General features: G+C 56.0%; 1 protein-coding gene across 2 annotated transcripts; it reads left to right on the top strand.

Annotated features, from left to right (window-relative positions):
- Positions 1-1,834: 1,834 nt before the first annotated feature.
- PRR29 (proline rich 29) lies at positions 1,835-15,233 on the top strand. 2 transcript variants are annotated; one of them, XM_039504295.1, is made up of 6 exons: positions 1,835-1,913; positions 4,139-4,229; positions 7,032-7,147; positions 11,924-12,123; positions 13,733-13,803; positions 14,372-15,233. In XM_039504295.1, exons 1-6 carry the CDS (start codon positions 1,848-1,850, stop codon positions 14,401-14,403), a joined length of 576 nt encoding a protein of 191 aa, XP_039360229.1. In that variant the 5' UTR covers positions 1,835-1,847; the 3' UTR covers positions 14,404-15,233. The 2 variants fall into 2 exon arrangements, with proteins under 2 accessions (XP_039360229.1, XP_039360228.1); XM_039504294.1 differs by lacking the exon at positions 1,835-1,913 and adding an exon at positions 2,275-2,342.
- Positions 15,234-16,208: the final 975 nt, after the last annotated feature.

The following is a 16,208-nucleotide window of genomic DNA, read 5'->3' as shown; positions in this document are numbered from 1 at the left end:
CCGATATTTGGGGCTTTGTCTTGTCCAGGCGCCTTCGCCCCCCCCGCCCCGATTTCCCACGCGCTGCCCGGTCACCCCGCGCCCAGCGACCCCGGCCCCGCCCGCCGCGCACCCCCCACGGGCCCCCCCGGCCCGTGTCCCGGCCGCGCGGCCCCGCCCCCCTCGCCGCCCCGCTGCCGGCGGGGCCGGAGCAGCCGCCGCGCTGGGCCCCCGGCCCCGGACATGGCTCCTCGGCCGGACAAAGGGCTGCGGGCGGGGCGGGGGGCGGGGCCGCCCCGGATTGGCCGGGCGGCGGGCGGGGCCCGCGCAGGGGGGTTCGTGACGCTCGGTGCCGCCAGCTCCCGAGAGCGGAGCCCGGAGCCCAGGCTCCGCGGGGCGAGCTCGGGGGTCCCGGGGCGGGGCCGGTTCCCGCGGGGGCCGGAGCCGAGGGGAGCGGCTGGGGCGGGGGGAAGGTGGAGCAGCGCCCGAGCAGCGGCTACAGGGGGCTGAGGGGGCTCCGGGAAAGCGCCTCTGCCCCGGGAACCTGCTCCCCGCCCCGTGGCAGCGATGCCGGCGGGAGCTGCATTAACCCCGCGATTAGCCCCGCGCTCCCGCTCCGGGGGCAGAACCCAGCGAGTCGGGGAGCGATGGGGGGAGCTGCTCCGAGCGGCACCACGAAGGAGCCACGCGTTCGTGCCCTGGTCCAATCCCTGGGAGGCGCCTTCCGTGTGCCAGGCTCCCTTGGGGTGTGACTCGGTCACCAGGGCGAGCCCCGGCCCCCTTGGCTTCACCGCCCCCTTCAGCCAAACCCTGAAGCCGCCAGCACCCCTGCCCGGCACCGTGAGCTCCCTGCCTTGGGCACCCCAGGGAGCGACGCGCCCCACCTTCAGCAGGGCAGTGACTCGGCCCATGTGGTAGCAGCGTTGGGGTTTATTAGCTGTCTGCAGCACAGCGTGGACAGCCCCTGATTAGCACGGAGAGCAGCCGGGAGAGCTACAGGAGGTGGCTAGGGTGAGGCGCATCCGAGCCCATGAGGAATTCCTCCAGACTCGAGAGCAGAGGTCGGCAACCTTTCAGCAGTGCTGTGCCGAGTTTTCATTTATTCACTCTCATTTAAGGTTTCGCGTGCCAGTCATACATTTTAACATTTTTAGAAGGTCTTTCTATAAGTCTATAATATATAACTAAACTATTGTTGCAGGTAAAGCAAATAAGGTTTTAAAAATGTTTAAGATGCTTCATTTAAAATTAAATTAAAATGCAGAGCCCCCTGGACCAGTGGCCAGGACCCGGGCAGTGTGAGTGCTGCTGAAAATCAGCTCGCGTGCTGCCTTTGGCATGTGCGCCATAGGTTGCCTACCCCTGATATAGAGACAGCCAAGGCTGAGGAAGCTATCCCGCTAGAGGACTGCTCTCACACCACTGGGGAAGGAGGATATGGCTCTGTCACAGGGAGGACACTGGCAGCTGGTTACTTCTGTTCGGCTGGGCAGGGCCCTGGGAGCAGAGAACCAGAGATGCCCAAGGGCCCATGGGAAGAGTGTAGCACAGCTGGGCACTGAACCCTGGTCTCACAAGGCCTAGTGCACTAACCACTGGACCATGCTGCCTTTCTGTCTTAGTAGCCCAGGAGTGTTGGAAAAATCTCACCAAGCGCATCTTCAGTGCCTGGTACCTTTACAAATCTGACCCTCCTTTGCTGCTAGGAGGTTCTGGTCCCTGGAACACAGCGGGAGCTGGGCAATTGTTCTTGCTTTAATCTGAGCTCAAAATCTTTCTTTTTGGTCACTTTTCGAGTTTGCTGATACGTGGCCTGGCTTTTGAGTTGTTCTCCCCAAAGCTCAGGGTGACAGCACCATTGCTGGTGCATGGCTAACCCTGCGGGCGCAGGGATGTGCACCTGGAGCCACAATGTGAACCCCTGCCTCATACTGGTGAGTGTTTCCTTGCATTAGGATCATCCTCCGGCCCTAGCAGGATGCTGGGGCTACGTGCTTGTGCCCTCTGAGGCTAGGAATGCCAGAGTGAAGGCTGCATGCACACCCTTAACTCTGCCCCCCCGTGTGTGCCTGCTTCATTTCAGTGCAGGGGTTCTACAGAGCCTATGTCTCTGGGGACACAATTCATTGGGAGAGCCCTGCTGAGACGCCTTCTCTGCCTCTGGAGCGGGTTTGTTTACACACGGCATCTATAGCAACGAGCTGTGCTGGCCGCCTACTGCTTCCTGCTCCCTGGAGGGTTGCTCCCATCCAGGCCTCACTGGCAGGCTCCTTCCAGACGGGGGCTGCGCCTTCACCATGAATTTGGGGGCAGCTGAGGCCTGGGGGGAGACTCCCCCACGGGTGCAGATCATCCAACAGCCGGTAGGTAAATCCTGGAGACCGAGCTGCAGATTAAAGTCTTGCTGAGTTGCTCATGCGTGGGCAGCTATGGGGCAGCCAGGTCCTGATTCCTCAGGCTGGGCTTCCCTTTGCCGTGGTGAGACATTCAGGACACTGTGTTTCTAGCTGTTCCTCCACTCCTCTGCCAGGACTGCTTGTGACAGCATCCGCCCTCAGGAGACCTAGTGTCCTGGGCTCTCTGATGAGGCCAGGGCTGGAGAAGAGACTAGGGTGAGACAAGGGGGGCCGGGTGTGGGGTTATCAGGGGAGGGACTGGGATGAGGTGGGGGGGTTGGTGACTTGGGGTGGGAGTGAGCGGGCTGGGGGAGACCAGGCCAGGAGTGGGGGGCAGTGGAGTGAGGTGAGGGTGGGAGTAGGGTACCACCTTTGAAATGCAAAAACACTGGCCCCCACCCACACAAGGCAAACCCGCCACCACCCCAACCTCAAGGCAACTTCTCAACCTCCCCGCAACGGCCACTTTATAGTGTCTACAGAGAGAACACACATAGAGAAGACAGACGACATCCCAGGTCCCCTCGCTCTTGTGTGTTGGTGGGCAGACCGGCTGTGTTTTCGGTAGTTTTGATCTGTTATTGCATAAACTGTGGCAGTGGGAACGCTGCAGCGTCTCTGGCAGGACACAGACACTTTGAACATTAGCTAGCCCAGTGCAGTGTGACAAATGCAAATCTTTAGACACACGTGAAAAAACCCCAGGAAATTAAATTACTTTTCTGGCAACAGCAAATCCATAAAAAAACAGCCAGGCTGGTCAAATATCAGTCAGGTGGTAACCCCAGGTGGGAGTGGGGGGTTGGGGTGAGGTCAGGCTGGGATTAGGGTGACGGGGTTGGGGTGAGGGAGGACAAGGGGTGAGTGGGATTGGGGTGACGGGGTTGGGGTGAGGGAGGACAAGGGGCGAGTGGGATTGGGGTGACGGGGTTGGGGTGAGGGAGGACAAGGGGTGGGAGGGATTGGGGTGAGGTGGAGGTGGGTTGGGGTGGGGTGAGGTTGGGAGTGGGGTGGGATTGGGGTGAGGAGAGGTTGGGGTGAGGGAGGACGAGGGGCGGGTGGGATTGGGGTGAGGGCGGGTTGGGGTGAGGGAGGACGAGGGGCGGGAGGGATTGGGGTGTGGTGGATGTGGGTTGGGGTGAGGTGAGGTGGGGAGTCAGGTGGGATTGGAGTGAGGTGGAAGTGGGTTGGGGTGAGGTGAGGTTGGGAGTTTGGTGGGATTGGGGTGAAGAGAGGTGGGGGTGAGAGAGGACAAGGGGCGGGTGGGATTGGGGTGAGGGCGGGTTGGGGTGAGGGAGGACGAGGGGCGGGAGGGATTGGGGTGAGGTGGAAGTGGGTTGGGGTGAGGTGAGGTTGGGAGTTGGGTGGGATTGGGGTGAAGAGGGGTTGGGGTGAGGTGGGATGAGGAGCAGTTGGGTGGGGGGAGGTTTGGGCTGGGACTAGGCCTCCTTGTGAGATTTCCCCTATGACTGCTCCTGGCTCTGCAGGATGCAAGGCCCTGTCCAGAGGCAGAGGGTCATCGAGGGTTGCCCTGTACTGAGACCTCACAGACATGCATGTGCTGGTGGGCTGCAGCAGGCCGGCTCAGTGGGGTGGGGTGCAGCCCCCACAGCCCCAGTCCTGGCTCACCTCAATTCCCCTCCCCCCCAATCCCAGCCCTGCCTCCCCCCAATGTTCCCCCTGCTTCCAGCCCTTCCTCTCTCCAATCGATCCTCCCACCCCGCAGCCCTCTCACATTAGTTGCTCTCTGCATTGTTTTCTAGATTCCCCAACAGCCGATGACAATATTTCAGCAGATCCCTGGGATCCTGTCTCCGTTCACTCAGCCCGTAAGGCCAGGACACGTCCGAGAAGGTAGGAGACTAAAACACAAAACCTTCCCTGCAAGTTCAGCAACACTAACAAATACTCAGGCAGAAATTCTCATGCTAAAAACCCACCAGAACAATGGTTTAAACAGACATCTTTATCCAGCCGAAAGAAACCAAACAGCGCACATCTTCCCCTTCTAAGCAGGTACTCGTGACCCAAAGCCCGCTTGGTGCCAACTTGTAGCTGGCATAGAGGGTGCCAGGGGTTTATCCTTGGGTCTAATGCCTACACAACAGTGCTGCAAAGCATGGCACTGATGTCTCGACCAACAGCCAGTAAAGCACTGGTCGTCCTAGTCACTGGGAGATGTATGTACGGGTGATATTTAAGGAGTTATGTAGCCAAACTGAAAACTATGCTCTGAAGGTGTGTAAGTTCAGATAGGTCTCTTGAAGGTGACAAACAGATTCAATTCATGCAGCAGGTAGGAGAGGCTTCTCACTCTCTGGCTGACCGTTGGGTGTCTTCTACATAAGTCAATCTACATATGGCGCCATGTTGTCTTGTCAAGGAGAGATCATGAAATCTGCAGGAAGGAACACACAGGAGGGGATTGTCCTGTTTATGACTGAGATCAAAAAATTCGACCTGATCTACACTAGACAATTAAGTTGTTTTAGCTCTGTCACTCAGGGGTGTGAAAACTCCACACCCCTGAGCGGTGTAGGTAAGCCAACCTAACCCCCCAGTGTAGGCAGTTCTACTCAGAACAAGGAACAATGGTCTCAAGTTACAGTGGGGGAGGTCTAGGTTGGATATTAGGAAACACTATTTCACTAGGAAGGTGGGGAAGTACTGGAATGGGTTACCTAGGAAGGTGATGGAATCTCCTTCCTTAGAGGTTTTTAAGGCCCAGTTTGACAGAGCCCTGGTTGGGATGATTTAGTTGGGGATTGGTCCTGCTTTGAGCAGGGGGTTGGACTAGATGACCTCCTGAGGTCCCTTCCAACCCTAATCTTCTATGATTCTTATATGAAGGCCTTGTCTACACTACACTGTTTTGTCGACAAAAGCCGTTTCATTGACAAAACAGTGGAGGTGTACAGACTGCAATGCTCCTTCTGACAAAACTCTCCTGCTTTGCCGACAAAATAAAACCACCTTGATGAGAAGCATGGAGCTTTTTGCAGCACAAAGTGTTAGTGTAGACACCACGCTTGGTTATGTCACTGTACATGGCCTCCAGGAGGTGTCCCACAATGCCCATCCTGACTGCTCTAGTCAGCAGTTCAAACTCCACTGCCCTGCACCCAGGTAGCAGGCATTCACCCCTCCCCCTTTAAAGACCTGGGAATTTTTGACATTCCACTTCCTGTTTGCTTGGCGTGGACAGCTCACCTCGCATCTTCCCAGCGAGTAGGTGGTGAGTAGCACAGTGGGATAGCTATCCACAGTGCACTGCTCTCGCTGTTGATGCTAGAGCACCAACTGTGGACACGCTCCGCTGACAGAAGGAGCATTGTGGGAACATGCACAAGCCATGTCATTATACTGGTTTTTGATTGTCGGTGTAACTTGCGTCGATGAAACTGTGTAGTGTAGACAAGACAAGGCCCTAGCGACCATCTCTTGGGGAGGCGGCTCCCTTACGCCAACAGGAGGACCCCTCCCATTGCTGCAGGTCGTGTCTACACCGGAGCACTAGAGGCGCAGCTGTGCCACTGTAGCATTTAAAGTGTAGACAAGCTCTTAGTCTGGTATCTCAGGAGAATGAAGAGAGACACCCGGTACCTACCTGGCAGACAAGCAGCCAGCATGCTTGTCTTCAGAATGGAGGGCCCAGGCCAGCCTGTCTGTTACTCTGGGAGGAGGAGTTTGGTTGAGCTAACCTGTACGAGACATTGGAATGGCTTGTTAGGTAAGTCTAAGCTCTAGAAGGCGTGGTATGACTTCTTTTTAAAGATGGAACCAGTTGTTTCCAACACTTCTACCCACTTGCTATTACTTGAATCACTGTTAAATAAGCTTACACTTGGTTTCCCCCTGAACCAGTGCTGTGAGCTCAGTGGAGTGGTGGTCCCGTGGTGTCTCTGGTAATCTGGGGTGCCAGTCCTTTGGGAACAGTGGATCTGGGAATTGTGCAAGTGGCCAGTGAGGAGAGAAAAGGAGAGAAAGCAGCACTGTTTCTGCCTGTCGCGAACCAGCAGAGTGGGCAGACTGAGAGACAGGGCTGCCTAGAGGATTCAGTGGGCCTGGGGCAAAGCCATTTTGGGGGCCCCTTCCATTAAAAAAAAGTTGCAATACTCTAGAATACTATATTCTCATGGGGGGGCCCCTGCGGGGCCTGGGGCAAATTGCCCCACTTGCCCTCCCCCCCCCCACCGGGGGGCCCTGCTGAGAGACAAGGGCTTGTGTTGCTAGTGGAGGTGGGGAGCTGACCCCTGGCAGGCACAGACAAGCCTCACACTAGGAGCAGGTGGTAGCAAGGTGCCTCACACTAGGAGCAGGTGGTAGCAAGGTCATCCCCGGGAAGCATCACACAGGGGGGTTAACTGTTTCCAAGCATCTTGCTTCATGCTCTTAGGAGATCACAGCTGACACCGGCTCAGACTGCTGCAATTCCTGAAACCAGCGACAGGAATTCCTGACACAGCAAAGCAATGGGCATGTCCCCTAAGATACGATTAACAGCCTCTTATCGATCTTCCAGGCGTTCCGTGCACAACAGTCAGTAAATAGCTTGGCGTTAGTCAGTCTGACTGACTGTTGCTTCAAACTGAATGGCTTTGCTCTCTCGTTCTCACCCAGCTCTATAGTGAGGGGTTGTTCTTTTCCCCTTGGCAGATCTGATAGAGTTAATGATGATACAAAATGCCCAGATGCATCAGGTGATCATGAGCAACATGACAATGGCTGCACTGACATCCTTTGGATTCAGCCCAGCTCCCACTGCTGCCCAGGTAGGTGTGTCCGACTGGGATGAGATTGTCACACTGTCTGGAGTAGTCCACCACCGTGAATGCCTGACTCAGGGCAGACTGTGACAAACCAGGGCAGACGCCTCCAGCTGGTGGTGTGGTCTCTAATTAGATTTCACCAAGCTAGTAACAAATATGAACTCCTGGATCACTATCCCAGTCTGACCATGGAGTCACAGACAGTCTCCTTGGGCTCTCCAATCTATCTTGCCACCCCGGCAAACTGGACTTTGGGATAAATGGTCACTACACCAAAAATCACACCACGTTCATTTCCTTCCAGTGCCTAGAGCCCAGTCACTTCCCCAGATCAATTGGTACCCTAGATCTTACACCAAAGACAACCCTGTAGCCAATTCTATAGTAAAATTAAGTAAAGGTTTATTAGCTAAGAAAAAGGAATGAGAGTTATTGAGAGGTTAAAAGCAGACTGTGAAGAACTTCAAAAAGATTTCACAAAACTAAGTGATTGGGCAACAAAATGGTAAATGAAATTTAATGTGGATAAAGGTAAAGTAATATGATGGGGGGCTAATTTACCTACAGCTAATCAGGAAAGAGATCTTGGAGTCATCATGGATAGTTCTCTGAAGACGTCCACACAGTGCGCAGCAGCAGTCAAAAAAGCAAACAGGATGTTAGGAATCATTCAAAAAGGGGATAGAGAATAAGACGGAGAATATCTTATTGCCCGTATATAAATTGATGGTACGCCCACATCTTGAATACTGCGTACAGATGTGGTCTCCTCATCTCAAAAAAGATATACTGGCATTAGAAAAGGTTCAGAGAAGGGCAACTAAAATGATTAGGGGTTTGGAACGGGTCCCATATGAGGAGAGATTAAAGAGACTAGGACTTTTCAGCTTGGAAAAGAGGAGACTACGGGGGGATATGATAGAGGTGTATAAAATCATGAGTGGTGTGGAGAAAGTGAATAAGGAAAAGTTATTTACTTGTTCCCATAATATAAGAACTAGAGGCCACCAAATGAAATTAATGGGCAGCAGGTTTAAAACAAATAAAAGGAAGTTCTTCACACAGCGCACAGTCAACCTGTGGAACTCCTTGCCTGAGGAGGTTGTGAAGGCTAGGACTATAACAGGGTTTAAAAGAGAACTAGATAGTCATTAATGGACTTAACCTCCATGAATCTATAGCCAGGATGGGTAAGGAATGGTGTCCCTAGACTCTGTTTGTCAGAGGATGGAGATGGATGACAGGAGAGAGATCACTTGATCATTACCTGTTAGGTTCACTCCCTCTGGGGCACCTGGCATTGGCCGCTGTCAGCAGACAGGATACTGGGCTGGATGGACCTTTGGTCTGACCTAGTCTGTCCGTTCTTATGTAAAGCAGGTACAATATATGTACAGGTGAGTCACAGGTAATTCCAAATGGTAGCAGAGATGTAGTAGTCGGCTAAAGCAGCAAAGAATCCTGTGGCACCTTATAGACTAATAGACTAACTGTGAATGGCTTGCCAACTACAGAACCAGTTTCTCCTCCCTTGGTTTTCACACCTCAACTGCTAGAACAGGGCCTCATCCTCCCTGGTTGATCTAACCTCATTATCTCTAGCTTGCTTCTTGCTTGCTTATATTTACCTGCCCCTGGAAATTTCCACCCTTGCATCCGACGAAGTGGGCATTCACCCACGAAAGCTCATGCTGCAAATCGTCTGTTAGTCTATAAGGTGCCACAGGATTCTTTGCTGCTTTTACAGAACCAGACTAACACGGCTACCCCTCTGATAGTAGTCGGCTAGTTTCCCAAAACTCTCTCAGGGCTACCCAGAATGACTCGGGATTTCCAGCTTCTCGTTCAGTTATTCCGCCCTGTTAGGATCTGAAACAGTCCAGAGATGAAGGATTTCCCTGAATCCACACTTATAGCTTCTTCTCACAGAAAACAGCCCAGGTGGGCTCTTCCTTTGAGGACGGAGCGTGAGGAATGCATTTAGAGTCTTTCACCTCCAATCATCACACACGCAATGACCACTTGCTTTGAAATTAGCACTTTCCTGTTAAAGTTCATCATTTGCATGTCACAAGGCTTCTTTCTCCTTTGGTGGGTTATTTAGTGGCAGGAGTAACACAATGTGAATGTTTGCTACATTATAACAGGCTACAGAGTAGTGAAAAACCATGCATGTAACTTCCCATTACTTGTCATGAAGTTTAAACACTCTTATACATTTAACAATCACTTTGATCTCTACTAATACACAGGGGAATTGGCCTGGCTTCCAGCCACGCATTTGTGAGCATTCAGTGAGGCCTGGGGCTTTGGCAAGAGCTGGCCCCTGGTCTGTCAGCATCACAGAAACATTGACTAGAACTTGATCAAAGTTCACTCCCTGAGCCACTGAGCTAGGTAAGCCCCTGTCCTAGCAGGGGAACGTAAGTAAGGTTTTAAAATTCTTTCCCTGGAATAATCTAAGCCTTGTCTACACACAGAGGTTGTACTGCTCTAGTTATACCAGTGGAGTTAAAGCTGTGCAATCCCCTCCCCGCATAGCATGGATCCAGCTATAGCTATGTTGCAGGCAGGGCTACGCTTAAAAGGCTGCAGTGGTGCAGCTGTAGCGCTTTAGTGAAGACACTGCTACGAGCTTCTCCCATCGGCTTAGTGAATTGACCTCCCTGAGAGGCGGTAGCTCTGTCGATAGGATACGCTCTCCTGCCGACACAGCACTGTCTACACCCGGGGTTTGGCGAGGCCCTGAAGGAGGTTTGGGAAGGACTCCAGGGAAGCAGCCAGGAGGCCAGGGCTGTATCCCAGAGCAGGGAAGATGGAAAGGGAGCCCCGAGGGTGGGCTGAAGAGGAGCCCAAATGAGGCAGGGAGGACCTTTTTGTTTGGACTTCTGTTACCCCAGAAGGGGATTGACCAATGGGGTGACTCAGCGAGCCAGCTAACCTATGGGAATCCCCAGGAGAGACAAAGCCCTGGTGAGGGAAATTGAGGCAGGGAGCACCTGCAGTGCTGTGCTTGGCCAGCAGAGGGCGCTAGAAGGCAGGCCTGCCTTGTGAAACTCAGGATGTGCCAGCTGGCAGGATGCCCAGCTTATAAACACTGAATTGCTCAATTTAAAATCAATCAATCAAATCGCAATCTCCTCCCCTCCCCCCAGCAACACAGAACTCAGCTGGGAACGTGTGACAGATTCTCCGCTCTCTCCCCCACCTGCACGGCTGGAAAGGGGCAAATGCCAGCCCCACGTCCTAGCCCAGGGGGCTGCAAGGAAAGCTGCTCTCCGCATGGAGCTACCCCCCAGGCCCACTGCTTGGCTGAAGGCACCTGCTGCCCTGGCCCACCCCGAACACCTGAAACCAACGGCCTGGCTGCAGAGCGGAGCTCTCAAAAGTCAGGAAACGCCCAGGTAAAGGCAGCTGCCTCTTCCGCTGCCCGAGCTGTGTGGTGAGTGGAGCCCGGCCCCATCCCCAGCACACACCCCGCCTCTGGCACTGCGCAATGCACAAGATGGGCCATCGGCACGTGGCATTTCACGACGTTTAAGGGCTTCCCTCTGCAGCGTGAGCATTCACGGACCATAGGGCTTTGCATGGAATACAGCTGCCCCTGCCAGCCAGCCGTGGTCCCCAGCCTCAATACAGGAGCCTGCTGTACGGCTGAGCTCCCCGGCCAGCTCAGACCCTCCATCTCCAAAGGCCTGCGGAGCTCAGCCCCTCACGGAGCCAAGGGGATGCCCAGGGCCTAGCGGGCTGAGGCGTGACCCTCATGGCAGAGCAGGGACGGACTCAGCTGTGCTGAACGCCATCGGAACGACTTACCAGGGGCTGGGGTGAATTCTCCATCCCTGGCCATTTTAAAATCAAGATGGGATGTTTTTCTGAAAGCTCTGCTCTAGTTCAAGTAGGGATGAATTCATCCCTAGGGCCCACGGTGTGCAGGTCAGACTGGGTGATCACTGGGATACCTGCCGGCCTGACATTCTCTGAAACACAAAGGGGAGTTTCTATTGAGGCTGCTGGACTCAGACAGACCCTGCGGTTCCCTCTGGCTCTTCAGCTCCCAGCCCATGCTGCGCAGTGTCACCGCACAGGGTGTCCCTAAGGCCTGGCCTGGGCTCCTGGAAGGTACTGCTGGCCCCATGACAGTCTCATGCTACAGCACAAGATCACATGACTTCTGAGAAGAGGCTGAGGGAACTGGGCTTATTTAGTCTGCAGAAGAGAAGAGTGAGGGGGGATTTGATAGCTGCTTTCAACTATCTGAAAGGGGGTTCCAAAGAGGATGGATCTAGACTGTTCTCAGTGGTAGAAGATGACAGAACAAGGAGTAATGGTCTCAAGTTGCAGCGGGGGAGGTCTAGGTTGGATATTAGGAAACACTATTTCACTAGGAGGGTGGTGAAGCACTGGAATGGGTTACCTTGGGAGGTGGTGGAATCTCCTTCCTTAGAGGTTTTTAAGGCCCAGCTTGGCAAAGCCCTGGCTGGGCTGATTTAGTTGGTGTTGGTCCTGCTCTGAGCAGGGGGTTGGGCTAAAACCTCCTGAGGTCTTTTCCAACCCTAATCTTCTATGATTCTATGATCAGGTCACCAGGCGTAAGCTGTAAGAGCGGCCGGCAAGCCCAGCTGGGAGCTGCAGAGCCTGTGAGCGTGGGGGCGTCTTGCTGGGCTTAGGAATCAATCTCTAAACACAGTTACCGAGAGTCAGGTAAAGCTCCAGGGGTAGCCATCATGGCCAAGGGCAAGGAGACACCCCAAGATGCCTTTTATTCCTTCCCTGCAGGTGAACCTGGTCCCTCTGCACACTGAAGATGAAGAAGCAGATCTGGTATTCCACCACCACTACGCACCATACCCCACCGCCACTCCTGCCCCCCCATGGCAGCCCCTGGCGCAGCCTCCAGCTTGGGCACAGGAGCCCCCTAGCATACGCCACGTCGGCCTGGACCCGCACCCAGCCCCAGCAGGCCGGACTCAGGATGAGTGAGTAATGAGAATGCACCGTCCGTGGGGAGCCAGCCACAGGAGGTGTACGGAGCCAGAAGCTGAGCGCTGGGGAGGTGGGCCCAGGCCAGCAGAGGGAGGAGAGGCTGGTGCCATGGGCAGAGAAGCGGGGGTGATGGGTTTATCAAACGAGCAGGGAAGGTGGGAAACGTCCACTGCATCAGAGCGGGAGATGGGCAGAGCCGGCTGCAGGAATCCAAGAATTCCAATAAATTCTCCCATTTAATTAACTTCATCCCCTCCTACCGGGTTAGAATCCCATCACCGCACTCACCAGCTCCTCCGGCTCCTGGGCCCTGCCTCCACCCACTCAGACCACGGGCCAGTCCCTTCCATGGAGACAGGGAGGGATGCAGGTGGGGGGCAGGCTGCTGCCACTGGGGTGGGGTGGGGGGCATTCCAAGGTACATAGTAAAATCTCAGTCTGGGCACTAGCAGGGGCCTCTCTGGAGAGAGGGGTGTGTGAGGCCCCCATCCATTGTGGAAGATGTAGCCCGGCCCATAGAAGGGAATTGGGGGCATGTGGAAACCGAACTGCAGCTCCCATGAGGCATTGCAGTGGGACAGACAAGAAGAAACGTTTGGTTTGGGGACATTCAGGTTTTTTAAAAAAGTGAAATTTCTCGGGGAGCACCGTGAACACTGTCATTGGGGCAGAAACCCAGTTTTTGGGCATCCTGTTTATATGAACAGTGACGAAGAGCAGCCGGGGAAACCGGACAGTGGGACCTGGGGCCTTAGAGGGCAGCTAGTTTAATAAGATGTAACTAACCAGACCCGCACCTTCTACATTCACGTCCTTGTGGCTAGGCACTGGGCTGGGACTCAGGAGATCCAGGTTCTGGCCCTGACACAGACTCCCTGGGAAACGCGGGGATAGTCACTTCATCTCTGTGCCTCGGTTCCCCAGCTGTAATGTAGGGATGGAACATTCCTCTCTCCTGCCCTTTGCCTTCTCTGTTCATACTCTGAGCTCCTTGGGGCGGGGAGTGGCTCTCACTCTGTGTGTGCACGTGTGTGTGCGCACAACAGTGTGTGCGTATGTGTGTGTGCAGCACTTGGCACAACTGTGTGTGTGTGTGTGTGCGCGCGTGCAGCACCTGGCACAACTGTGTGTGTGTGTGTGTGTGCAGCACTTGGCACAACTGTGTGTGTGTGTGTGTGTGTGTGCAGCACTTGGCACAACTGTGTGTGTGTGTGTGTGTGCAGCACTTGGCACAACTGTGTGTGTGTGTGTGCGCGCGCGTGCGCGCAGCACCAGGCACACCAGGGCTCCTCGCCTAGCTGAGGCCCCTAGGTGCTACTGCAGTAACTAGCACCCTGGGTGACAGGTGAAGCATCACTGGGAGATGGGCTATGCTGTGGGTGGGGGGAGGAGATTTAGGAGCGGGTGGGAGTGCCAGATTCAGCCTTCCTACTGTCTGAGCCTGAGGGTCTTCTCTGCCTGGGCTCTCTGCCTCCAGGACTCTTGAATCTGTTCCCTCCACTAGCCCCTGCAGGCTGCGGTGGTTTGGCTTGTTTGGGGGATGGGGAGCTCCCTCCCTCCCCCCATCGCTGCTGACCCTCTGCCCTCGCTTTGTTTCCCCAGCAAAGTGGTCCCTCCGCCCCCGCCGCCCAGCGCCACGGGGACAGTGGGAGCCGACGTCCCGCCGGCTGCAGGTAAGGATGCCCTTCTCCGCCCAAGCCTGCCCTTGGCACATCTCCTGCCTGCAGAGGTGGCCGTCTCTCCCTTCCAGCTGCAGACAAACCCCTTCCCCTTGTGGCTCCCCCCTGCCTGACGGGGACTGTGAGGGGCCCAGCCCCGCTCCTCCGCCAGCCTCTGCAGCAGTGTCAGTGCCACCTCCCCGGCTGCTAGCACAGGCCTTAAACCTCCCATGTCCCATGCCATGGGCCCAGGCCACGTACACAGCGCTCCCCTTCCTCAAGCCCTGGGTCAGGGATCCGGACAGCGACAGCCCCAAGTCCCAGGCACGGGGTCAATAAATGCACATTATCTCCAGCCTGCAGCACAGCGTTGTAGGGAAAGAGCCTTCCTGCTGCTGTCCCTGCCTGCTCCCCTTGAGTCCTGCTCCCGCAGCCCACACGGCCAGGCCAAATCCCTCCCAGCCCTTGCTGGGTGGCTCCGGGCCTGGTGTTGGAGTCCCTCTGGCCTCGCATCCCTCTGGCAGGGCAGGGCCACGGGCCGCCCCCTCGCTGCACTGCCACTACCTCCCCTTTCTCTCCACAGAGTATTACGACTACACCCAGGGCAAGCTGTGAGCCTGGCTCTGTGCCTCCTGGGAGCTCTCCTCTTCGCCTGCACCCCCTGTCCCTGCCTGGCTTGGGGATCCCTGCTGCAGCAGGTGTCCCCCCTGGCCCAGCGAAGCTGGTGCGTCGGGCCCTGACAGACCGCTCTGTCCTTCGTCCCCACTTGTTCACTGGACTAGCTCCCGCAGTGACGGGCAGCCCCCTGCTGCATCCTCTCCCGTTCCTCGCCTCGCCCTGCCCCACCCCGTGGAGCCGGAAGGGAAACTTGCCTGGACTCGCCTCTCAGCTTGCCAGGACTCCTCTGTCAGCTACTAAGAAGATGCTTCATTGTCTAGTTGTTTCCACAATGTGGCTGTCCCCTGACGTGGCAGCTTCTCCTGCCCCAAGCAGGAAGAGGTTGTGCTATTAGGCGCAGCAACTGGCGGGGGGAGGAATGTGTCCTTCCCGCCATGCTCCCCCGCTTTTCTGTCTGCTGGCATCTCCTTGCCATAGCCTCAGGACTAATGCATGTCTCCAGCACCCCTTATTTCATGTGTTTGCACCTCTGCTCAGATGACACGTCAGCCAGAGCTCCCTTCTGCTGCTGCCATGGAAGGGATCTCGAGGTTCCCGGGGAAGTGGAAGACCCCAGGTGTCTCCAGCACGGGGGGACAGTGCTGGTGTCCTGGGCCCGGGTCTCCCAGGACAGGCGGGGCTGGTGCCTGGTTGTCAGCCATGTCTGAGCATCACCTCGGCCTGCACCATCCTTATGTGACAGCTACGCTCTTGGCCCACACGCCGGGGATTGAACCGGCGCCCTCCTGAGTTAGCCGTGAGCGCCTGGAGCTGGGAGCCGTGACAGCTGTGGGGGCTTGAGGGGGAGCTGACAGACTCTGCTGGCCTCGTGTGGTGCGCGAGGAGGCAGGCAGCAGGTGCTGAGCAGGCAGAGAGGAGCAGCAGTGTGAGGTCTGCTCTCTGCTCTCTGCTCCCTCTCTCCCCTCTCAGAGGCCTCCCTCTGCCGCCTGGCTCTCCTTCTCGAGGGTCTGCTGTCTGCTCTGTCCCAGGCAGAGCCCGCAGCCTCCCTGGAGCCCTCTCGCTCCTCCCCTTAGCATGCCTCTCTCTGCTGGGCCCTCTCCTGGAGTCCACTTGCTCTGGACCCTGGGCCACTCCACACCTAGAGGGGAATGATAACAGCTTCAGCTCCACAGTGACTATCAGCCAGCGTCAGGCCAGCGTAACAGGTTGAGTCTCTAAGTCTCAGCAGAACACAGGGCCTCAGGTCTGTCCAGCAGGCAGGTGGGCTCTGGCTGCTCTCCTCCTGCTCCAGGTGCCTCCTGGCTGCTCTCCTCCTCCAGCTCCTGTCCCCCATCCTCCCCTCTCCTCCTCCTCCCTCTGTCCCTCCTCCTCTCCTCCTCCTTTGTCTCCTGTCCCCCAGCCTCTCCTCTCCTGCTCTCCCCTCCTCCCCTCCTCCTTTCTCCTCCTCTGTCAGAACTGCTGGTCAGGTCTGCTGGGGTCCTCATTGTCCCTCCACTGGCCACCTTCCCCTGACTCCTCCTGAACCTCCTCTCTTAGGCCAGGTCACCAGTTGCTGGGCAGTCCGTCAGGGTGGCACCTCTCTTCACCTCATGCTGCCTCCCCCCCTTCACACACTCCCTCACAAACCCTCCCTAACCAAACCATCCCGAGAAACACAAACCCCAACTTCCTGCAAGCAAAAACAAACCCAAACAAGAAACCCTGCACAAGGAGCAGCAGGCTGTGACCCGAGCAGTGGCAGGAGAGGCAGGGCAGATTGGCAGGTGAGGAGGCAGCAGAGCAGGCTGTGGCCAGAGTGAGGG

Source organism: Mauremys reevesii, linkage group 17 (genome assembly GCF_016161935.1).
Source record: "Mauremys reevesii isolate NIE-2019 linkage group 17, ASM1616193v1, whole genome shotgun sequence".
NCBI classification, from domain to species: domain Eukaryota; kingdom Metazoa; phylum Chordata; order Testudines; family Geoemydidae; genus Mauremys; species Mauremys reevesii.
Note: the sequence above shows the minus strand (reverse complement) of the source record. Positions and strands in the feature narration are given on the sequence as shown.